The sequence below is a fragment of the Lontra canadensis genome, unplaced genomic scaffold, assembly GCF_010015895.1.
Source record: "Lontra canadensis isolate GAN:19392208 unplaced genomic scaffold, GSC_riverotter_1.0 scaffold101, whole genome shotgun sequence".
In the NCBI taxonomy this organism is placed as follows: domain Eukaryota; kingdom Metazoa; phylum Chordata; class Mammalia; order Carnivora; family Mustelidae; genus Lontra; species Lontra canadensis.
In genome coordinates, this window is record NW_022631095.1 from 2,282,552 (window position 1) to 2,308,958 (window position 26,407).

General features: G+C 34.2%; 1 protein-coding gene across 1 annotated transcript in view; it reads left to right on the forward strand.

Annotated features, from left to right (window-relative positions):
- Window positions 1-26,407, forward strand: part of ADAM32 (ADAM metallopeptidase domain 32) — a 185,621-nt gene that overhangs the window by 93,763 nt on the left and 65,451 nt on the right. Inside the window, exons 12-14 of the mRNA XM_032838058.1 lie at window positions 4,718-4,895; window positions 13,426-13,518; window positions 14,926-15,121. Coding sequence (XP_032693949.1) covers window positions 4,718-4,895; window positions 13,426-13,518; window positions 14,926-15,121 — 467 coding nt within the window. The remainder of the gene's footprint in view (window positions 1-4,717; window positions 4,896-13,425; window positions 13,519-14,925; window positions 15,122-26,407) is intronic.

The following is a 26,407-nucleotide window of genomic DNA, read 5'->3' on the forward strand; positions in this document are numbered from 1 at the left end:
GCCAGGAATAGTTCCAGAGCCCAGTCAGGGAAATCAGGGGCCTCCTCTCTCTCCTGCCTAGACTTCACCCCTTCCTTACTCATGGGGCAGGACCGGTGGGCAGAAAGGGCTATATTGGAATTATAAGGATTGACTGTGTACTTTTTAATTAGTGGGGGTTAGGAATGGCGCAAATCTCCAAGGAATCTGGAAACAAGGCTTTCAGGACATTGAGGGGCCAGCTGATGCCAACATAAAGTTACTTTTTTAAAAAAATTTTTATTTTTTTTAAAGACTTTATTTATTTGTTAGAGAGACAGAGAGAACAAGGGCACAAGCAGGCAGAGTGGGAGAGAGAAGCAGGCTCCCTGCCAAGCAACAAGCCCGATGCAGGACTCGATTCCAGGACTCTGGGATCGTGACCTGAGCCAAAGGCAGTGGCTTAACATGCTGAGCCACCCAGGTGTCTCTATAAGGTTACTTTTAAACATTAAGGTACTAAGGCTGCCATGAGCTCCTTGAAGAAGGTCATGCTCTGCATGTTTTAGGTTTCCATCAGTGGGCTGCAAGCTGTAAGGAAGTTTTAAGTTACATTTCTTTGCCTTTGTTTCCCATATCAAAGGGACTGTGCTAAGTATGACTGATTCATAGTTGAAGAACAATGAGAAGTCAGAAGTGAAAGTAAGGCATTAATTTTTGAAAACATGCTCTTTCATAACTGTTCCAACTTTAACATACATATTTATGTACACATATGTATTATACTACAAATTAGATCTAAATTAGCTTTATATAAAAATAATATATGTGTATATACATATGTTCTTTTTAAAGATTTTATTTATTTGACAGACAGAGATCACAAGTAGGCAGAGAGGCAGGCAGAGAGAGGGGGGCGGGGGAAGCAGGCTCCTTGTTGAGCAAAGATCCTGATGTGGGGCATGATCCCAGGACCCTGGGATCATGACCTGAGCTGAAGGCAGAGGCTTTAACCCACTGAGCCACCCAGGGGCAGCCTGTTCTTCAATTTCTTATAAAACTCTTGTGTATAGGTATTACCTTACTTTTACAAAATTTTGTATTTCCACAATACATCTCATACATTATTTTAAGTAATTTTCAAAGGAGGCATGTACGTAAGAAAGTATTATTTCCATTTAATGTGTCTTTTAAAGCCCCTGCTTAGTATTAGTAGTAGCCTAAATGACTTTACATTGGATATACAGTTAATTAATGGCCAAACTTCAGTTGATGTCAATAATATCACCAGTGATTCATTGGGCACTTAATAAAAGCCATAGAGTTCAGTTAGGCACTTTACTTGTTTAATAGTATTTAATCTTCACAACAACCCTATGAGGTGGATGGGTATTATTATCCCTGTTTTGTAGAAGAGAAAACTGAGACTTAGTTAAATTACTTTGTTTAAAACCTCTTAAGTCACAGTGTTGATACTAGTTAACAAGTTTATCTAACCCAAATCTTTGTTATTTTCTGTACTCCACAATGACTTCATATACAAGACAGTAAATATATTAGAATTAAGTTGAATCACAAAGCAAGAGAACATTAGCATGCATTTGAACAGACTTAATTCTTATAATTCAGTGATCCTACTGGCATATTATTTGGATATTTTAATTTACATCTGCTTTTTAAATATGGGTTGCTTGTATCTTAAACTCTCACATTTAGGATAGTCTGCACACACAAATGAATTCAAAGGTGAAAAGAAGAAAGGAGCATGGAAAATGGCAAGAGCTATGAATGTAGAAACCTAGAGAAAACTCCTGGCAAGGTTTGCTCTCCTGTCTGCTTCCATCATTTTACAAGGCAAAAATATTTAGAAGGAACATGGCATTATCAGTTATTCAATGAGATTGAATTATTTTATGAATATTGCTTTCTTTTCATTCCTTGCTAAGACCAATTTCATTAAAATATGGAAGTTTGATTGAAGAAGAGGAGATACCATTTTTCAGAATGGAATACATTGAGGGGAACATGGGCTTTAGAATCTTTCACTTGTTTGTTATATTTTCTAACTCTTAGTTTCCTCTTCTGAAAAATGAGATCATGATAGCTACATTGTATTTTATCCGTTACTTGTGACGATGTAAGTAATAAAGTTATATCTAAGTTATTTATGGCTGTGCTGTTACCTCTTATTTGAGGAGTAGGGAAAACATGAGCAATGAGAACAGGAATTTAGGGGAAAAAATGTAGAAGAGAGAAAGGCCTTGAAAGGAAAATGGGGTAGTGGGGAAGATAAATTTTTCTTTTTTCAAAATGCTGTCAAGTGCTAGCCTTCACCTCAAAAAAAATGGTAGAGGCATTTTCCATTTCCAAAGGGAAAGTACCGTTACTTTTTTCTATCACTCAATTTCTTTGTCTCTGAACCTAGAGCTTAGGCTAGTTATATCATAGTTTCAGTAAGCTTTTATAAATAATTTGGAAACAAAACTAACATAGCATTAGAATTCAAAATGTAAAATCTCAACAAAATTAATAGAAAAAATTCTGTATAGTTGATTACAAGTAATCTTTGGGAACACATATTCTTAAGAACTGCTGTTTTGGGGAGCAAAAAGTTGAATAACTTAAGATTATATATAATAGACCTAAAGTAGTTTCCAGAGCCAAAATATTATATAGTTTTCAATTAAAATTTTCCTCACTTTTCAATTTTAGTGATACTATTATCAAAATTTATGATTTATAGTAAAAACATATTCATATTTAATAGTAAATATTTTATTATGTAATGTTCAAAGATGAATTTGAGGGTAAAAAATGTACCTGAATTTGAAATCTTAAACAGCTATGTGTGAATGCTGATCCTGCTAATTTACAAACTGAGTTTTGTGAGGTTTTTAGCTTTTCTAACTTTCTAACTTTCTAACTTTAGTTCAATTTCTATAGAATATTGGTGACAAAACCAGACTCCCTGATATGTAGTGTGTATTAAATATTCAAGTATTTAAAATATCTAGCTAATAATAGGTACTCAATAAATGTCAGTTTTCTCCTTATCTGATAGAGTTTTACTACATATTGAAAGTGACTCATCTTATGGAAATACTCTCTGAAGCTATCTTTATTAGTGGTATGTGGACATAATGACATAAAATTTTGATTAATATAAAATTTCTCTGAGATCTGTGAGAAAGATCAGAACCAAGCACAGTATAATCTATTCAGTTTTTTGTTATTATAAAAAATCAATAGACAATTGATTCTGTATTTGCTAAGTACTGTACTTGTGATGAGTAATACCAATAATAAAGATGATAAAGTTCCTGCCTCAAACAACTTACTACTTAATGAATCATCTATCATATATGTGCTACAAATCTGTGAATAAATAATGAAAAAAAAACATTAAAACAGAAAAGATTCAAACTTTCAAAGAGTTTGATTCTTAATTTTATAATAGTCAGGGGAAGGACTGAGGGAGTAGAAGAGAAGTTTGAAGAATTCTTGATATATATCCAGGAATTGACATAAATGGATACAGGGTTTTCTTCATTCCTGGGCAAGAGACATCATATACATGTATAAGTATTTTTCTTTATATACAAGAATTTATATACAGTCATGCCCAGAAACTCAAAATTAATATAATAATGTATATAAAATAATCTATTTTTTTATTGTGGTAGGAATGCTTAACAGGATATTCTCTTAAAATTTTAAATGTGCAATACAGTATTGTTAATTATAGGTACTTGTCGTACAGCAGGTTTCTAAAGTGTACTCATATTGAATAACCGAAACTTTATACCCATTGAATAACTCCCCAATTCCACCTCCTCTTAGCCCCTGACAACCACCATTATACATGGTACAAACTCTGCATCCATGAGTTTAACTACTTGAAATATATATATGTGAGATCAAACAGTGTTTTTCTTCTGTTACTGGCTTACTTCACTTAGAATAATGTCCTCATGGTTCATCCATGTTGTTGCATGTGGGTGTATATACATATATATGCATGTATATACATTTTTTTAATCCATTGATTTGTCAATGGAAATTTAGGTTGCTTCCCTATCTTTGCTATTGTGAATAATGCTGCAATGAACTTGGGAGTGCAGATATCTCACTGAGATTCTGGTTTCAGTTAGTTTACATGTATACCCAGAAGTGGGATTGTGGGATCATATTTTATTCTATTTTAATGTTCTATTTTAATGTTGTGAAGAACTTCTCTACTGTTTTCCACAGTGACTGCTCCAATTTACATTCCCACCAACAGTGTATCAAGGATTCCAATTTCTCCATATCCTTGCCAAATCTGATCTTTTAATTTAATTTTTTTTTCAAATCTGATCTTTTTAAATGATAATAGCCATCTTAACAGGTGTATGGTGATATCTTATTGTGGTTTTGATTTGAAATTCCCTGATGACTAGTGATATTGAGCACCTTTTCATTTTCCTGTTGGGCATTTATATGTATTTTTTGAATAATGATCTATTCAAGTCTGTGCCCATTTTCTAATTGGCTTGTTTATTTCTTACTATTAAATTGTACTTAATTTTATTTGAATAAGGATATGTATCCCAGTAAATAAAATCACATGATCTACCCAGGAATAATTTTGACCTCTAAGCACTTGTTATAAACATTTATCATTACCTATTCAATTTAACATTTTGAAAGTAATTTATATTATATAGAGTTGTGTTTTTGGAAGTGTGCTGCCAATGACATTATATGGATTCACCTCTAGGCGATCAAGTGGTGTGAAGACGTTTAGCAGTTGCAGTTTGAGTGCCTTTGAAAATTTCATTTCAAATATGGGTGCCAAATGTCTTCAGAACAAGCCACGAATGCGAAAAAGTGCGGTAGCACTCTGCGGCAACGGCAGAGTGGAGATAGGTGAAGCGTGTGACTGTGGTACCGAGGAAGTAAGTCTGATAAATAGGAAAGTTAATTAATAAATTAATTGTTTAAGCTCATATCTTTGTCATAAATGTTACATATCTCAAATATGACTGAGTACTATGCAGAATATTGACAGTAAGTGAAATCAAGTTTGAAATACATCCAGAATATACTATATAGATGTAGGTTGAAGGATTTTGAACAAGTAGAAAATGTACTCCTAAAATTTATTGCTGATGGGAAAAATAGGCAGTTAGAATGAACTTTTGTGTTCTAAACTAAATATCTAAGATACCTGTGCTTAACCTCTGGATATGTTATAAATGTTTTATTGAAGATTAACATGTCAGCCCTCCACCAAGTATCCTTTAGGGTATTATTCCACAATGGGATCAGTAATATGGTAAGGTAAGGCTATTAATATTACAGTCTGAACATAGGGTGATTTTAATTATACACTTGGTAAGGAAGCTCTGAAAATATAGTGGATGCAAAAGGTCCAGGTTGTAGTACTTTAAGACAATTCAGTATTTGCGGCCATACTGCAGCTATTCTACATTTCCATGATTACAAGATAGATGGAAGTGATATTAGGGTGTGATACGTATATGGGTCTGAATATGCTTGTATCCATACCACACTTTTATTTTATTTTTTTAAAGATTTTATTTATTTATTTGACAGACAGAGATCATAAATAGGCAGAAAGGCAGGCAGAGAGAGAGGAGGAAGCAGGCTCCCTGCTGACCAGAGAGCCTGATGCGGAGCTTGATCCCAGGACCCTGGGATCATGACCTGAGCCGAAGGCAGAGGCTTTAACCCACTGAGCCACCCAGGTTTTGCCATTGGGTAGATCAAGTCCTCCCTCTTAATTCTGTTTCCCTTTCTCCCTTCCTCTTTCTTTCTCTCTCTCTCTTTCTTAATTTCTTTTTCTCTTAATGTCTTTTAAAATATAATTAACATACAGTGTTAAGGTATACCTGAAACTGGTATACCTGCAACTGGTGCACAGTATAATGATTCAACAATTCTGTGCTTTTCTTGGTGCTCTTCATAATAATTGTACTCTTAATCCTCTTTATCTGTTTTCACTATTCCCCTGCCCATTCCCCTCTAGCAACCACCATTTTTCTCTATTTTTTTGTCTTCTTATTGTTGTTGTTGATTTGTTTCTTAAATTCCACATTTGAGTGAAATCATATGGTATTGATCTTTCTCTGACTGACTTATTTCATTTAGCATTATATCCTCTAGGTCCATCTATGTTGTCACAAATGGCAGTATTTTATTTTTTTCTTTATGGATGAGTAATATGTCATTGTATCTATCTGTCTACCATTATATTTGTAGATATAAATACAGATAGATCTCCCACATCTTCTTTGTCCATTCATCTATCATAGGACACTTGAGTTGCTTCCATATCTTGGCTGTTATAAACAATTCAAGTATAAACATAGTGGTGTACATATCTTTTTGAATTAGTAAGTACCTGAAGTACAATTATGAGTTTGTTTGATGTTTCTATTTTTAATTTTTTGAGGAACCTCTGTACTGTTTTCTACAATGGCTTCAACAATTTGCATTGTCAAACAATGCATGTTATTTTTCCCCACATTTTCGCCAACTTGTTATCTTCTATTTTTAATTTTAACCATCTGCCAGGTGTAACGTGATATTATGGTTTTGGATTTGCATTTCCCTGATCATGAGTGATGTTCAGTATCTTTTCATGTGTCTGTTGGCCATCTGTATGTTTTCTTTGGAGAAGTGTCTATTTAGGTCCTCTGTCCATTTTTTAATTGTTTTTTTTTTTTTTGGTGTTGAGGTATAACAGTTCTTTATATATTTTGGATATTAACCGCTTATTGGATATATAATTTTGCAAATATCTTATCCCATTCAGTAGGTTGCCCTGTTGTTTCACTGATGGTTTCCTTAGCTAAGGAGAAGCTTTTTATTTTGGTGCAGTCCCAGTAGTTTAATTTTGCTTTTGTTTCCCTTGTCAGAGAAGACATATCTAGAAAAATGTTTCTATGCTTATGTCAAAGAAATTACCAGCTGTGTCGTCTTCTAGTAATTTTACAGTTTCAGGTTGGTCTCACATGTAGTTTCTTAATCTACTTCAAGATTATTTTTGTGTATGGTGTAAGAAAGTTGTCGTTTTATTCTTCTGCATGTAGCTCTCCAATTTTCCTAACACCATATATTGAAGAGACTGTCTATTCCATATTGTATATTCTTGCCTCTTTTGTTGTAGATCAATGGCCCGTATAAGTGGGACTTTAGTTCTGAACTCTGTATTCTGTTTCATTGATTTGAGTGTCTGGTTTTGTGTCAGTACCATACTGCTTTGATTACTGTAGCTTTGTACTATATCTTGAAATCTGAGATTGTGATACCTGTTCAGGAAACATCTAATTGTCAGTTTGCCTGATCTAGAAAGTCATGTGAATAGAATGATGCCTCATATATCCTTTCTTCTTTCAGTTTATTTATTTGTTTATTTAAGTCATCTCTGTACCCAATGGGGGGCTCAAATTTATGACCCTGAGATGAAGAGTCACATACTCTTCTGACTGAACCAGCCAGGTGGCCCTGGCTTCTTCCTTTCAGTACTGTGTTTTGAGATTCATTCAACGTCGCTTTATGTCACAATAGTTTCTTCCTTTTTATTTTGTGTAATACTTTGTTGTTTAAGTATAACACAATCTGTTTTTTCATTTACCTGCTAATGGATATTTGAGTTGCTAACAGTAGTGGCCCATTATTCCAAATTCCTAAAAGTAGAATTGCTGGATCATATATGTTCATGAGAAACTGGCAAACTATTTTCCAAATTGTTATATTATTTTACAATCTTATCAGCAACATATGAAACTTAATTTCCTCCACATCATCACCAAAATGTGATGTTGCAGCCCTTTAAATTTTAACCATTACAATGGTTTTGGTTTGTGTTTTCTTTGAGTATAATGATGTTGAACATGTTCTCTTGTTCTTAAATAACCATTAAATTGTTTGTTTTTTTATTATGGATTTGTAAGAGTTTTTTTTCCTATAGGCTGGATACTAGTTCTTTGTCAGACATGTATATTACAAATATTTATTTCCAGTCTATGTATATACCCTTCTTGGTTGTTTAACAACATCTTTGAATAACAGGCATTTTTTATTTTTTATGAAGACCAATTAATTTATCATTTTTTTCTTGTATGGTCATAACGTTTTATGTCCTAAGAAATCTTTGCCTACTCAAGGTCATGAATATTTTCTCCTATGTTATCTTTGAGAAGTTTTACAATTATCACTCACAGTGGTCTTTGATTCATTTTGGGTGCATTTTTGTGTTTGGGTAGTGTTTTTGAGGTTCATTAGGCTCCATTTGAGTATCAAATATTTCTTATTTGTTAAGATGACTATATTTAAATATTGTAATACTTTAGCATTCTTATGAAAGTAAATTACTATACATGTGTGTCTATCCCTGGATTCTTTTCTGTTTATTTATGTAACCATACTTTATGCCAGTTCTACGCTATTTTAATTCATGTATTTTCACAGTAAATCTTGAAAACAGGTAATGTAAATCACCCAACTTTGTTCCTTTTTTCTAGGATAGTTTTATTATTGTGAGACCTTTGTATTTCCATATAAATTGGAGAATCAGCATGTGAATATAGAGACTTAATTGGAATTGTGTGGTATTCATACATCAATTCTGGGAGAATTACTTTTTTTTTTAAATTAAAATTGAGTCTGCCAATCAATGTACATGGTGTGTATCTCCAGTTATTTAGCTCTTCTTTAATTCATTTAGTTTTTCTATAGTTTGTTTCTATAGCATTGTTTTAAAATTTTATTTAAGAATTATTCATTGCTAGTATAGAAAATACAGTTGACTTTTGTGAATTCACCTTGAATCTAGTGTCAATTAGAAATGCTGAGAATGGTCTTTGCTTTGTTTTTATTGGCGGAGGAAGCTTTCTGACTTTCACCATTAGATATAATGTTAGATAAAATTTTTTTGGTAAACAGATACCATTAGCATGTTGAGGAAGTTCCTTTCTATTTCTGGTTAGCTGAGAGTCTCAAATCAGGAATTAGTGTTGAATTTTGTCCAATGTCTTATTTTTGTGTCTATTGAGCTGATTCAAATGAGTTTTCTCCTTTTAAAAATTAATTAATTAATTAATATAGTGCATTTCATTGATTGGTTTTTGAATGCTAACCCAACCATGCATTCTAACATTAGCTTCACTTACATTGTTCTGTATATATAGTGGTAGATTTAATTTGCTTATATTTTGTTTGGGTTGACGGGACTTATCGTCACAAGGGGATTGTGGTCTGCATTTTTTTCTTGTCTCAGAATATTTTCTGGTTTAAGCATCAAGGCAATTCTGAGCTCAGTACTTTCTGAAAGAATTTATCTAAGATTATTATTATTCCTATTTATTATTTTTATTGTGGAAGAGCACTTCACATAAGATCTACTCTTAAATCTACCCTCCTAGAGGTTTTATAGCCTTACATTTTACATTTAATTTATGATCCATTTTAAGTTATTTTTTGTGAAAGTTAGAGTCAGCATCTAATCGTTATTTTCTATGTGAATATCCAGTTTTTCCTGCACCATTTATTGGAAAGACTATCCATTCTCCATTGAGCTGTATTTACTCCATTGTTAAAGATTTATTATCTGTGTTGGTCTGTTTCTGGGGTTTTTATTTTGTTCCAGTGGTCTCTTTGTTTATTCTTTTGTGAATACTAACTGTCATTATAGTTCATAGTAAGTTTTGAATTTGGGTGTTGTCAGTTTTTCGGTTTTCTTCCTCATTTTTTCCTTCTCCACCTCCTTTTTCTTCTTCTTTCCTTCTCTTCAGATTTATGTACTATTCTGCATTTTTTTTTTTTTTGCATCACCATATAAACTTTAGATTGAGTTTGTCAATATCAACAAAATAACTTGCTGGGATTTTTATTGAAATTGCGTTAAATCTCTAGATAAAATTGGGAAGAACTGACATCTTAACGCTATTGAGACTTCCTATACATGAACATGGAATATCTCTCCATTTATTTATGCCTTCTTTGATTTCTTTCATCAGAGTTTTATAGTTTTTCTCATACAGATTCTATAATAGTTTGTTAGAATTATTCCCAAATACTTCATTACTTTGATGCTAATATAAATGGCATCATGTTTTTTTTCCTATTTATTTATTTATTTATTTATTTATTTTATTTTTTATAAACATATATTTTTATCCCCAGGGGTACAGGTCTGTGAATCGCCAGGTTTACACACTTCACAGCACTCACCATAGCACATACCCTCCCCAATGTCCATAACCCCACTCCCCCAACCCCCCTCCCCCCATCAACCCTCAGTTTGTTTTGTGAGATTGAGAGTCACTTATGGTTTGTCTCCCTCCCAATCCCATCTTGCTTCATTTACTCTTCTCCTACCCCCTTAACCCCCATGTTGCATCTCCTCTCCCTCATATCAGGGAGGTCATATGACAGTTGTCTTTCTCCGATTGACTTATTTCGCTAAGCATGATACCCTCTAGTTCCATCCACGTTGTCACAAATGGCAAGATTTCATTTCTTTTGATGGCTGCATAGTATTCCATTGTGTATATATACCACATCTTCTTTATCCATTCGTCTGTTGATGGACATCCAGGTTCTTTCCATAGTTTGGCTATTGTAGACATTGCTGCTATAAACATTCGGGTGCACGTGCCCCTTCGGACCACTACGTTTGTATCTTTAGGGTAAATACCCAGTAGTGCAATTGCTGGGTCATAGGGTAGTTCTATTTTCAACATTTTGAGGAACCTCCATGCTGTTTTCCAGAGTGATTGCACCAGCTTGCATTCCCACCAACAGTGTAGGAGGGTTCCCCTTTCTCCGCATCCTCGCCAGCATCTGTCATTTCCGGACTTGTTAATTTTAGCCATTCTGACTGGTGTGAGGTGATATCTCATTGTGGTTTTGATTTGTATTTCCCTGATGCCGAGTGATATGGAGCACTTTTTCATGTGTCTGTTGGCCATCTGGATGTCTTCTTTGCAGAAATGTCTGTTCATGTCTTCTGCCCATTTCTTGATTGGATTCTTTGTTCTTTGGGTGTTGAGTTTGCTAAGTTCTTTATAGATTTTGGACACTAGCCCTTTATCTGATATGTCATTTGCAAATATCTTCTCCCATTCTGTCAGTTGTCTTTTGGTTTTGTGAACTGTTTCCTTTGCTGTGCAAAAGCTTTTGATCTTGATAAAATCCCAGTAGTTCATTTTTGCCCTTGCTTCCCTTGCCTTTGGCGATGTTCCTAGGAAGATGTTGGTGTGGCTGAGGTCGAAGAGGTTGCTGCCTGTGTTCTCCTCAAGGATGTTGATGGATTCCTTTCTCACATTGAGGTCCTTCATCCATTTGAGTCTATTTTCGTGTGTGGTGTAAGGAAATGGTCCAATTTCATCTTTCTGCATGTGGCTGTCCAGTTTTCCCAACACCATTTATTGAAGAGGCTGTCTTTTTTCCATTGGATGGCATCATGTTTTTTAATTCAAATTCCCATTTTTCATTGTCAGTATACAGGGAAACAATTGACTTTTTTTTTTTTTAAGATTTTATTTATTTGACAAAGAGTATGTGAGCATGAGCACAAGCAGGGGGGAGCTGCAGAGGGAGAGGGAGAAGCAGACTCCCTGCTGAGCAGGTAGCCTGATGCAGGACTTGATTCTAGAACCCCGGGATCATGACCTGAACTGAAGGTAGACACTTAACCAACTAAAACACCCAGGTGCCCCAAGAATTGACTTTTGTATATTAACTTTGTATCCAGCAATCTTGCTATAATAAATTATTAGTCCAGGAGTTATTTATTTATTTATTTATTTATTGTTTTTGTTCAGTCATTTGGGATTTTCTTTACATAGTCAGTCATGGAATCTATGGAAGAAACAAGTTTTTTTTTCTTCTTTCTCAACCTATATATTTTTAATTTCATTTTCTTGTCTTACCGCATTAACTAGAACTTACAGTAAGATGTTGAAAGGAGTTGTGAAGACTTTCCTTGTCTTGTTCCTGATCTCAGGGGAAAAACTTATAGTTTCTCATCATATATATGATATTAGCTGTAGGTTTTTCTCTATATGTTCACTATTAAATTTAGGAAGTTTCCTTTTACTCCTAGTTTGCTAATATTTTGTATGATTCATTAAGTGAGTATTGGATTTTGTCAAGTTCTTTTTCTACATCAGTTGTTATGGTCATATGGTTTTTCTTCTTCAGCCTGTCAATATGATGAATAAACTGGCGTTTGAATGATTATGAGAGATAGTGGTCTGTAATTTCCTTTTTTGTAATGTCTCTGGGTTTGGTATTAGAGTAATACTGGCCACATAGCATAAGTCAGGAATTTCATACATCAATTTGGGAGAGTATTATGTATGTAATTCCTGGGGTGAAGGCAGTATGAGCCTTTCCTGGGTTGCTTTTTTCTCTTGGCTAATTTTAATTTGCATCATTTCCATATAATAAACCATAACTATGAATATAACAGCTTTCAATGAGTTCTGTAGTCCTTCTAGTAGATTACCTTAGAGTTGTTTTGGAAATCCATTGAACTTGTGTTTGGTGTAAGTAGTGAGGGAAATTTTGGGGACATTCTGACTTTGCAGTAGGCATAAACTCTATATACCTTTCCCCACCTCCAGCATTACTGAAGTATGACTGACAAATACAAATTTTATTTTTAAGGTGTTTGACATAATATTTTGATATATGTATAACTTCTGAAATGATTACTACAATCAAACTGATTAACCTATCCTTCACAAGTTCCCCCCCTTTTTTTTTTGTATGTGGTGAGGACACTTTATCTATCCTCTTAGCAAATTTCAAGTGTATGATACAGTACTGTTAACTATAGTCATCATGTTTTACAGTGGATCCTGAAGACTAATTCATTCTTAAATGAAAATTTGTACCTTTTTTTAAAAAAAAGATTTTATTTATTCACTTGACAGAGATCACAAGTAGGCAGAGAAGCAGGCAGAGAGAGAAGGGAAAGCAGGCTCTTGGCCGAGCAGAGAGCCCAAAGCGGGGCTTGATCCCAGGACCTGGGGATCACAACCCGAGCCAAAGGCAGAGGCCTTAACCCACTGAGCCACCCAGGCACCCTGAAAATTTGTACATTTTGAACAGTATCTCCCCTTTTCCCCCACCGTCCAGACACTATTAACCACCATTCTGTTCTCTCTCACTATTCTCTAATTTCTGGAAAAAAAAAAAAAAAGTTGTTTCATATATTTTTCCTAGTTTTCTAGTTGGGTAAGAGTTTCTTGGTACTGGTTACTCTGTTTTGATTTGAAGTGAAAGTCTTACTTTAGTATTCTAATTATTTAGAGATACAGAGCTATAAATATTGACAGCATTAATATTTTTCCCTAAAACTCAAAAAATAAGCCCAGTAAATATAGTTCTTGCCAAAGTTTATATTATTATCATGATGTACTTTTACTTGTGCATTCCATTAATTCATAGCAATGTGGACCTGCTAGCTGTTGTAATCCTCTCACTTGTATGCTGAAACCAGGATCACAGTGTGCTGCAGGATTATGCTGCAGGGACTGTCAAGTAAGATTTAAGTTTATTAATATCTTCCAAGTATGTAATGAATCATGTCTTAATACTTTAAATCACTTAGACCTATAGCTGTAAATAAAAATAAATGAACTTTCTGAAACTAATATTATACTGTATGTTAAGAAGCTGGAATTTAAATTAAAGCAAAAAAAGGTGAAATTTCAGATAAAGAAAAATATACTAAATTCACAATCAGATTTCTGATTTTGTGAAGATTACTTGGATGTTCAGGTTTTCTTCTTATGCAATTATTCTGCCTAACTTTATGCTGTTGTTCTTAAGCCTTGGTTGAGAGCTATTGTACAGTTTTTAATACAGAAGATCTCCCTTAAAATGGAGTTTTTATTTATTCTATCCATTATTTATATTTTTAGAAATAAAAATATTGTTACTGGTTGTGGTAGGTATCTGTAGTATGTAATTGAAAGACACAACAATCTCCCATAAATGTATAAATAATGAAACTTACTAGAATAGCACTTCGTAAATGCTATGTTAGCACAAAGTTCAAACTACAAACTTATTATTTATTTAAAGATCATTTAATTGAAAGATCACATACTAGTTTATATGTTGAAGATGTTGACTCTTTTCCTGTTTTCCTTTTCAGCTCCTGCAATATATTTGTAACAGATTTGTCATATGACGATCCCTCTATTGAACTACCTACCATGGGTTCTGTGTTCTTGACTATCCTTGACTAATGCAATTTTGTTATTTTTTTTCTAGAATCTTATCATGTGGTTACATTCTTACGTCTGTGATCTTTTTATTGTCACCTGGGAATCATCAATTAAGATGTATGAGATAGATGTCCCTTTAAGATGGTTTATGTACATTTTCAGATTCTGTATATGAAAGTGTTAATTAACTACAGGATAACTCAGGAGAACAGTTATGATTGAGTTTTCTTCTCTAAGAACTGCCTCTTTACCCTTTGGTTTTCCTCTGTTTATTCTGTTATTTATGTGTCACATTTGTCACAGAATTACAAATATTCCATACTTACAAACTATGCTTTGAATAAGTATATTTTATTTAGAAATTGTCTGAATTTTATTGCTTTCACCCAAGAAATAATTATCTCAAGCTAAAAGTGATTTTTCCTCCCTTGCACTGAAATGCAAACAGAACTTTGGCAATCATCTCATCATATTTATGTTATACTTTTCCATGTGCATATGCTTATTTCCTGTTGTAGCTGATAACATATAATTTTTTCAATATGATAAGCATAATGCTTTATACAAAGAAGGTACTAATAGACATTAATGAATAAATAGATCATTAAACTATAAATAGAATTAATTTTGAAATAGAACAATTTTGAAATAAATAATGAGAAATACAACAATCTTAAGTGTAATGCTTTATTTTTTATATTTTAATTTCTATTAGATTGAAAGACGAGGTGTTCAATGTAGGGAAGCAAGACATCGTGAATGTGATATTGCTGAATTTTGTGATGGAGGGTCACCAGAATGTCCATATGATGTAACTATAAAGAATGGACGTTTATGTAGAAACAGATATCTGTGTTATGATGGAGGCTGCCAGGATACAAATGCACGTTGTGAGATCACATTTGGAAAAGGTAATATTGTTTTGTAAAATCTACATAGTTGGTACTTTGTATTTTTATTAACATTACCAAGACAAATTATATATATATAATTATATAATTGTATATATATGTATATAATATATAATTGTATATAATGTGCATATTACATTAAAATATACTTATAACAATGTGCATATGTACACATATATAATTATAATATATAAAATATAATTAATACATATGTATGTATGCATAAGTTAAATTCTATCTATATATTTAAATATATATTTAAATTTTTTTATTGTGTTCTGTTAGTCACCATACAGTAAATCATTAGTTTCGATATAGTGTTCCATGATTCATTGTGAGCTACCCTATGACTCAGCACTACTGGGTATTTACCCCAAAGATACAGATGTCGCGAAAAGAAGGGTCATATGCACTCCAATGTTTATATTTAAATTCTTTATTCTATTTAACATCTATGTTTTTATTTTTCAAACTTTATTAAGGTATAACTGACAAAGAAAAATACATATTAAAGATAAATGAATTGTTTTGATATTTTGTGAAATAATTGCCACAATCATGGTAGTTAACGTATTAGTTACATATATATACCAAGAAATGAAATTGCTTAATCATAATGTAGTTCATTTTTAATTTTTGAGGAGTCTATATACAGTTTTCCATAATGAGTGTGCCAATCTCATTCCCTGCAACAGTGTACAAAGTTTCCCTTTCTCTACATCCTTGCTAGCACTTGTTATTTTTTATCTTTTTGGGATAATAGCTATCCTAAAAGGTGTAAGTTGTGGTTTTGATTTACATTTTTCTCATGATCAGTGATGCTGAACATCTTGTCATAAATCTGGTGGTCATTTGTATATCTTCTTTTGAGAAATGTCTATTCAGGTCTTTTGGTTTTTAAAATCTCATTATTTGTTTTTGCTCTTGAGTTGCATGAGTTATTACATATTTTGTAGTTTAACCCCTTATCAGATGCGTGGTTAGCAGATAGGTCTCATTTTCACTCTGTTGATTGTTTCCTTTATTAAGTTTTTTTTAGTTTGGGGGCCCCTGGGTGGCTCAGTTGGCTGAGCGTCTGACTCTTGGTTTTAGCTTAGGTCAGGGTCTCATGAGTCTCAGGTCCAGCTCCCTGCTCAGTGGGGAGTGGGCTTGAAAGATTTTCTCCTTTTGCCCCTCCTCTTCCCTTGCTCTCCCTCTTTCTCTCTAAAAATAAATAAATATATATATTTTTAAAAGGAAGTCTTTAAGTTTGATGCAGTCTCACTTGTCTATTTTTGTTTTTGTTGTCTGTTCTCTCATGCCATATCTAATGTACTATTTCTCAGACCAATATTCAAGAGCTTTCCCCCTATTTTCTTGTAATTTAACAGTTTTAGGTCTTAAGTTTATATTTATCTTGACCCTTACCACCTTCTGCAGCTTTATTGAGATGTAATTGACCTATAACATTGTGTCATTTTAAGGTATATAACATGATTTGGTATGGTTATATATTGCACAATGCACAATGATTACCACCATATTGTTAGCTAACACCTCCATTGTGTGCTATAATTAACATTTCTTTTCGTGGTGAGAGTATTTAAAATCTTTTCTCCTAGTAACTTTCAGGTATATAATACAGTATTATTAAGTATAATCATCATGTTGTACCATAGAATCCCAGAACTTAAATCATCTTGTAACTCGAAATTGGTACCCTTTGACAAACATCTCTCCCTTTCCCCCATCTACCAGCCTTGGTAATCACAGGCTATGTATGCTTTGTTTACTTGAGTTCAGTTTTTGTTTTCTTTTCTTTTTTTTTTTTTTTTTTGGTGATTTCACACATAAGCAACGCTATAGAACGTTTGTCTTTCCTTGTCTAACTTATTTCACTTAACACAATGCCCACAGGTTTATCCGTGTTGGCGTAAATGGAAGGATTTCCTTCTTCCTCATGACTGAATAAAATGTTACTTTATATAAATACTACATTTTCTTTACCAATCCATTCATTGACAGACACTGATTCTGTATCTTGCCTGTTGTGAAAAATGATACAAACATGAGGATGCAGATTTCTATTCAAGATCTTGTATTCATTTCCTGTGGATATGAAGTGGATTAGAAATGGGATTGCTGGATCATATAGTAGTTCTACTTTTAACTTTTAAAGGGAACTTCATACTGCTATTCATATGGGTATTGGCTATGCCAATTTACATTTCCACCAACAGTGCATAAGTGTTTCATTTTCCCCATATTTTCGCCAATATTTGTTATTTTTTCAGTTTTTGGTGAAAGCCATTCTAATAGATGTAAGGAATTATCTTACTGTGGTTTTGGTTTGCATTTCTTTGGTATTAGTGATATATTAAACATATTTTCATGTACCTTTGTTTATATTTATGTCTTTGAAAATAGTCTATTCTCTTCCTTTGCTCATTCCTAAATCAGATTGTTTGGATTTTTGTTACGGAGTTTTGTTTTTTTTTTTTTTAAGATTTTATTTATTTATTTGACAGATGGAGATCACAAGTAGGCAGAGAGGCAGGCAGAGAGAGATGGAGAAGCAGGCTCCCTGCTGAGCAGAGAGCCCGATGCGGTACTCGATCCCAGGACCCTGAGATCATGACCTGAGCCAAAAGCAGAGGCTTAACCCACTGAGCCACCCAAGCGCCCTAAAAATCTATACTTTTACTTCTCCTCCACATACTTTGTGCTATTTTAGTCAGAATTGCTTCTGTTTATATTGTGTATTCAAAATATAAACAAATTTTTATATTTTAACTGTTATATTAGGTTAAAAGTAATTTATATATCATCATCACAGCTTTATATCCTTGACCATTGAGATTTACATTTTCTTATGCTTTTTCATTGCTGTGTAGTGTGTTTTCATTTTAATTTGAGGAACTCCCTTTAGCATTTCTTGAAGGCAGATATAGTTGTGATAAACTTCATTTTGTGTTTATCTGAGAAAGACTTTCTTTATTTTTTTAAAAGGCAGTTTTTCTGAATACAGTACTTCTTGGTTGGCAGATTTTTTTGAACTTCACTTATATCATCCACTCCATCCTAGCCTACAAGGTTTCTGCTAAAAAAATCCACTCATAGTTTTGTGGAGGTTCCATTGTATATGAGTAGCCACTTTTCCTTGCCTTCTTTCAAATTCTCTTTTTCCTTGACTTCTGATAATTTGTTTATAATGTGAATCTGTTTAGTGTTGTCTTGGTTGATCCTATTTTGGATCCTTTGACTTTTGTGAACCTAGATATCCATTTGTCTTCTAAGATTTGGGAATTTTTCAGCTCCTTTTCCTTAAATAAGCTTTCTGCCTCATTCTTTTTCTTTTAATGTGACTGCAGTAATGCATATATTGATTCATATGTTGGTATCTCATAATCCTGTAGGACTTCATTCTTTTTCTTTTTCCCCTGTGCCTGAACATGTCTTCCAATTTGCATATTGTTTCTTTTCTTTGCTTGATTCTGCTGTTGAAGTTCTCTATTGCATTTTTGTCTTTTATTTTTATTTTTTATTTTAATTCCATTATAGTTAGCATACAGTGTTATGTTAGTTTCAGGTATACAATGTAGTGATTCAGCAATTCCATACAACACCCAATGCTCACCATGAGAAATGCACTAGTTAATCCCTATCACCTATTTCATTCACTCCCCCACTCACCACCCCTCTAGTAAACATCTAGTTTGTCCTCTATAATTGACTGTTTCTTGATTTGCCTCTGTATTCTGTTTCCCTTTGCTCAATTGTTTTGTTTCTTAAATTCTACATATGAGTGAAATTATATGTCTTTTTCTGACTGACTTATAGCATTATAATAACTTGCTCTATCCATGCTATGCAAATGGCAAGATTCATTCTTTTTTATGGCTGAATAATATTCCATTACACACACACACACACACACACACACACACACACAAACACACACACCACTACTTCTTTATCTATTCATTAATTGATGGACCCTTAGGCTGCTTCCATATCTTGGCTATTGTAAATAATGCTGCTATAAACATAAGGGTACATGTATCCTTTTGAATTAATGTTTTTGTATTCTTTGGTAAATACCCAGTAGTGTGATTGCTGGATTCTAAGGATCCTAAGAGATTCAGGAATCTCTATACTGTTTTCCAGAGTGTTTGCTCCAGCTTACACTCTTACCATCCGTTCATGGGAGTTCCTTTATCTCCACATCCTCACCAATACCCACTGATTCTTGTGTTGTTGATTTTAGTCTTTCTGGCAGGTGTAGGGTGATATCTCATTGTAGTTTTGATTTGCATTTTCCTGATGATGAGTGATGTTGAGCATCTTTTCATGTGTCTGTTTGCCATCTGCATGTCTTTTTTGGAGAAATGTCTGTTTATGTCTTCTGCCCATTTTAAAAATTGGATTATTTGTTTTTTGGGGTTTTGAGTTGGATAAGTTCTTTATATATTTTGGATACTAACTCTTTATCAGACATATCATTTGCAGATATCTTCTCCCATTCAGTTGCCTTTTAGTTTTGTTGGTTATTTCCTTCATTATACAGATTTTTATTTTGAAAATTTTTTTCCCCTTTATTTCTCTTACCTCAGGTGACATACCTAGAAAAAAGGCACTTCTAAAAATTTTTTCTTAATACAAGCATTTATAGCATAAATTTCACTCTAACATCTGTTTTTGCTCCATCCCATATGTTTAAAATATTGTGTTTTCTTCTCTAGTCTCTTTTGAGACTATTTTGATTTACAGTTTCCTTATTTGGCCTATTGCTTGTGCAGCAGTGTGTTGTTTAATATTTATATATTCAATATTTAGTATTTACATTGTAGATTTTTTGACTGTGTTTTAGTTTTGCTTTTTTTTTTGGTAGATTTTTTGACTGTGTTTTAGTTTTGCTTTTTTAGTTTTGTACTATTGTGGTTGAGAAATATACTTAATATGATTTCAGTCATCTTAATTTTAAATACTTATTTCTTTTAAAAAAATATTTTATTTATTCATTTGAGAGAGAGAGAACAAATGAGAGAGAGCACCAACAGGGTGAGGGGCAGAGGGAGAAGCAGACTTCCTGCAAAGCAGGGAGCCAGTTGTGGGACTTGATCTCAGAACTCTGGTGCCCATTGTTATGTCTCTTTTACATGGTGACATGACCAGGGGATTCTTCTGTATGTACTTGAAAAAAATCTGTATTCTGCTTTTTTTGGATGAATGCTTTTTATATATATACTTCACATATTCTGAAGTATGCTTCAAGCAAAAAATGTTCTTGTAGGAAAAAAAATAACAGGGTTCTTTTTTAAATTAACATATAATGTATTATTTTTTCAGGCGTACAGGTCTGAGATTCATCAGTCTTATACAATTCACAGCACTCACCATTGCACATACCCTCCCTAGAGTCCCATTACCCAGCCACCCCATCCCTCCCACTACCCCCTCCAGCCACCCTCAGTTTGTTTCCTGAGATTAAGAGTCCCTTATGATTTGTCTCCCTCCCTGGGGCTCTTATTTAAAATAAAGCATATCAGAGGGGAGATAGGTGGTGGATGGGTGAAATAGGTGAAGGGGATTAAGAATACACTTACCATGATGAACACTGAGTAATTATGTGTAGAATTGTTGAATCAGTAAATTGTACATCTGAAACTAATATAACACTAAGTTTACTATACTGGAATGAAAATTAAAAAAACTTAATAAAAAATAAAATAAAAAAATACAGGGAAACAAATGAAAATGAAACACAATAGTCCAAAACCTTTGGGATCCAGCAAAAGCAGTTCTAAGAGAAGAAGCAAGAAAAATCTCAAGCAATTTAATCTTACACTTATCAGAACTAGAAAAAGAACAACCTAAAGCACCTGGATGACTCAGTCAGTTAAGCATCTGATTTCAGCTCAGGTCTTCACCTCAGGGCCTTGGGATCCTCACACAGTGAGGAGTGAGGAGTAGGTTTATCTTCTGATAACTCCCGGCAGATTCATGACTGTGCACTTCCAATCCTTGCAAAAAGCAGTGCTTATCTGCTTGTAGAGATCCAGATATATATTCTTAGATCCAAACTGATTTCGTGGGTGTTCAGAATGGTTTGGTAGTTATCCAACTAAATTCAGGGAATTGGTTGAAATGGGGTCCCGTACTCGTCCACCATCTCGCCTAAAAAATGAAATATTTTTCTTTCATATTTATTTTTAAAAAATATGTGCCTACTCTAAGGTCATGCACATTATTTTTCTATGCTTCTCTAAAATGTTTTGATTTAACTTTTCTTTTAAATCAAATTAATTTTTGTATAGAGCATGAGATAAGGATTGAGATTAATCTTTCCCCAATAGCTTTGCAATTGTTCTATCATCATTTTTAATAAAGACTTTTTCATTCAATTGATTTGATATCTTTGTTAAAAAAATCAATTGAGAATGTAAGAGAGTTCCATTTCTGGATTCTCTTCTGCTTCAAAGGTCTATCTATCCTTATGTTGTTGATTACCATAACTTATGATAAGATTTAAAACCAGGTAATGTAAATTATTCAACTTTGTTTATTATTTTCAATATTGCTTTGGATTTTCTGAATCCTTTTCATCTCCATTTAAACTTTAATATTCGCTTGCCAATTTCTAAAAAAGAAATGCCATTTAGGATTTTAATTAAGGTTGTATTAAATTTATAGATGAATTCTGGATTATTGACAACAATATAGTGGCTTGCAGACCATGAATATGTTTTTAAAAAAATGTTTTTTAGTTTATAGTGAACATTTTTTTAAAATCTTTATATTATTCCTAACTATGTTTTGGGTTTTGGTGCTGTTATAAACTAGTATTGCTTTCATGAAACTTGGTTTTCCAGTTGTTTGTTGCTACTAAGTAGAAATATAATTGCTTTTTGTATCTTAATCTTTTATCTGTGATCTGATGTAGTGAAATAAACAAAATGACTCCGAATAGGTATAGAGAAGTCTTACTCTAACTAGTCACCAGAGAACATGGAACTGTACAGAATTGTAGGTACAGAATTGTTAAATGACAAAAATATTATATAATAAGAATTCAGAGCACTTCCTCAGAATGAATCATTGTAAAAACAAATTTTGCAACACATTGTGTATATGTGCCTGAACCAAGCAAGTATTCAGGGATTTCAGAGTTATTCTGTCCTACACAAATGCTGATAAAGATGAACAAAGGTGATATGAAATTTACTGCTAGAAGCAAAATGGTTGTTATTATTTTTTTTAAACTAAAAATTTGCCTTTCACAGAGATCATTGGAATTTGTTAACGGTCTGTAGTACTTAGATTACTAGTTCTTCTAGTGGTTTTTGTTGACCTTGCATTTTACGACACACACACACACAAGCACACACTCATATCTTTTGAGAATAAAGAATGTCTTATTTTTTATTTTTCAGCATGTATGCCATATACTTCTTTTCCTTTCCTCATTCTGCTGTACAGGGTTAATGTTGAATAAAGTAGTAAGGAATAGTAAAACGTCCACGTGTTTTAGTGATTTGGAGTGGAAAGCATTAAGTATTATACTTAGTTAATAAGTATAATGTTACTTGTATGATGTTAGCCATGGGTTTTTCCTGAATGTGCTTTATATGGTTGAGGTAATTCCCTTCTCTTTCAGTTTTTCCATAAATGGGTGTTCAATATTTTCAAACATTTACCCCATATTTATTGAGATGAGTATATTTTTCTAATAGTCTGTTAATATGGCAGATTATATTCATTGATTTTACAGGGGGTAAAGAAAATCCCTACATTTCTAGAATAAAACCAATTATTTATTAGGTATTATTGTTTTCTATATTCTTGGATTTGATTTATTAATATTTTGCTAAGGATTTTTGTCTGTGTTGATGAGGTATAATCTTTTTTGTAGATGTTTTTGTCAGATTTCAGTATGAGAATTATGTTATTAGACTCATAAAATGTGTAAAAAAATTCCCTTCTATTTTCTTTTTTTGCTTTTTGTTTTTAAAGATTTTATTTACTTATTTATTTGAGAGAAGGAGAGAGTGCACGAGCAGTGGGGAGTTGCAAAGTGGGAGGGAGAGGGACAAGTAGATTCTCTGCTGAGCATGGAGCCCGTGCAGGGCTCCACTGCAGGACCCTGAGATCATGACCTGAGCTGAAATCAGCAGTTGGACACTTAACCAACTGAGCCACCAAGGTGGCCCATTCCATTCTATTTTCTGAGAACATTATCTTTTCACTAAGTATTTGATAAAATGTCCTTCACTGTTTCCCCCCTCAACAACAACAATTGGCATTCATCCATGAACCTTTGTGGGAGAGTGTTTGTGGAAGCTATGGGACCTACCACCATATGCCAAGAGACTTGGAAGGAGCCTCACCCACCTGTGCATTGGATAATAAGCATATAGGGACCAGCTATGGATGCTGCTGTGGACCCTGAAGTGGCTTGTGAACTTGTTTGATGCCTCAGGGTCATAGTCTAGCAGTGTTTGGAAAATACTATCTTAGACAATCACCCTGATGAGAGAGATTTATGGAAGTCCAGTTTTCCAGAAGAGAAGTTCTAGCCCATCTCTGGAAAACAACAACAACAAACTGGATGTAACAACAACAACAACAACAAACTGGATGCATTTGGAGAGCTTTAGTGCCAGACATGTAAAAGCAAAAGGCAGTCTGTCAGCACTCAGCCTGGTGTGTTACAGGATTGGGAGAAGTCCTATGTGCTTAATAATTCTGCTACAAAAGGGAGCAAGAAGGTGGAGCATGTCTGAAAAAGCCTCAGAATCCCTAGGAGAGCTGATGGAAGGTATTTCATAAAAACAGTTTATCTTGCTCATTGAACTTAATTCAGAATAATTGTTTTAAGGAAGTTCAGTGAGCTACAAGAAAACACAGAGAGACAAATGAAATAACACTGAACAAAATGAGAAGTATTTTGAAGATTTTATTTATGTGAGAGAGAGAGAGAGAGTGCGAGCAGAGGGAGGGGCAGAGGGAAATAGAGAGAGGGAGTCTCAAGCAGACTGCCTGCTGAGCACAGAGCCTGATGTAGGGCTCAACCCTATGACTCTGAGATTATGACCCAAGCTGAAATTGAGAGTCAGATGCTCAACCAACTGAGCCACCCAGGCACCCTCAAAATGAGAAGTGTAACAGAAATCATTGAAGGGAATCAAATGAAATTCCAGAGCTGGAGAATACAGTGAGTGAAAAGGGAAATGCAATGGAGAGCATCAACAGCAGAGCTGATCAAACAGAAGAAAAAAAATCTGTGAGTAGAATAATTGGATAATCTGAAATTATCCAATGAGAGAAAAACAAACAAAAAAGTGAAAAAGAATAAAGAAGACCTGTGTGATCCATGGCATACCATCAAAAGAAACAAGGGCCATAGGAAAAGAGAAGGGGATAGAAAGCTTATTTAAAGAAACAATGGGTAGAAATCATATGACTCATTAGATGCAGAAAAAGCACTTGACAAACTATAGGATATTTTAATGGTGCAAATGTCAACAAATTCCTGGATATTTTGTGTTTCTTGTATCTTTGCATTTTCTGCATATTTGATAGAGTAGTATTGTCTTCCAGACTTTATGGACTAGTTTTGATAGGGAAATACCTTTACTTGTGGATGAGTGTGTTGGGGGGCATTCTTTCAGTGGAATGTAGAGATTACAGCTCCAGGGCAGGCCCTGTGGCACAGTCTCTATGCAACTTCTTCAGCTGAGGTCAGTGTCAGCAAAAATTGCAGGAGTCCTTAGATGGCCAGAGCTGTGGCAAGGTTGTTGGGCTCTTCAGTGAGGTGATGGTGGTGGTGATGGTAGCAGTGGCAAATGGTGTCTGATGCACAATGCCTATGTAGTAGTGATAGGGCTGAGGCTGGAGCACTTACAGAGTGAAAGCATGTCAAGGTCTGGGGCCATGGCTAGCTGGAGTGTCAGTGGCTCTGCTGCTTCAGGTATAGGTGTTCCTGGAGGATTCATGGGGGCAGGGACTGGAAAGCATGTGCTCACTGAGCAACAGTGGACCCAGGGTCTATTTGAGTAGCACACAGGGACAGTCGCTCTTGTGTCTAAAATGTGGGTGCATGTGGAGTAGCTATAGTTCTGGGGTCTGGAAACACATTTCCAAATGTTTGGAAAGATGTGTGGCAGCCCTGATTCTGGGACAGCAGAACATTAGCTTTTTCTGAGTGAGGCATAGTGAGGTCTCCTTATCTGGAGGGTCAGCAGTGGTGATGGCTGTTGATTACCTCAGTGGCAAAAACTACCAGTGTCTTTCTGGAGCTCCAGGTAAACACTGGGCTCTCTATTGCGAAAGGTGTGGGATGTCTATGGCTGTCATGGGGATTGTTGAGGTCCCCAGTGGTAAAATCTGCCAGTGTCTTCTGAAGAGCAGGCCACTAGGTTCTATAGTGGCATCTGTTGCATGTTACTGATAACTCCCATGCATCTTTGTTCTAGTTGTTTCCAGGTGTCTCCATTAATTTGATCTCCCCAATAATTCTTTTTGTTCAGTTATTCTCCTTTTCTTTTTTTTTGGTTCCCCATATAGCTGTAGTTCTTAAATGGTACTCTTGAGCTCTTCCAGGGCTATTTTCATTTGTAGATAACCATCTTCTTTTTTTTTTTTTCTTTTTGTGAAGGGATAAAAGCTGGCATTCTTACTTTGCCATCTGGCTGACCTCATTCTTCCTCAGTAGAATTTTTTTTAAATGGAAGAGAGGTAAATGTATGTCCTTAGCTTACTAGATCTTCTTAGTTCATTTCTTTCTTTCTTTTTTTTTAAGATTTTATTTATTTATTTGACAGGCAGAGATCACAAGTAGGCAGAGAAGCAGGCAGAGAGAGAGGAGGAAGCAGGCTCCTTGCTGAGCAGAGAGCCCGATGTGGGGCCCAATCCCAGGACTCTGGGATCATGACCTGAGCCGAAGGCAGAGGCTTTAACCCACTGAGCCACCAGGTGCCCCCTTAGTTCATTTCTTGATAAAATGTATAAGATAATCTTAATAAGAGAAATCAAGGCCTCAGAAATACTTTATCATAAATTACTTTCTAAATGTTAGTATTAAGAGGGAGTTAATTCATTTAACTAATGTTTTACCTCAAACTCCTAGACTCAAAACCTGTCAAACATTTTGAGTTCAGATGATGCCCCAAGAAAACTTTGTAAGTGGTACACTGATTGGTATGACTCATAGAAGGAAGACAGGGACTGTTTTGATAGTACTTGTGCTATTGACTGCTACTGATAGTACTTGTGATAGTACTTGTGCATTTGTCTGAGATAAAATGA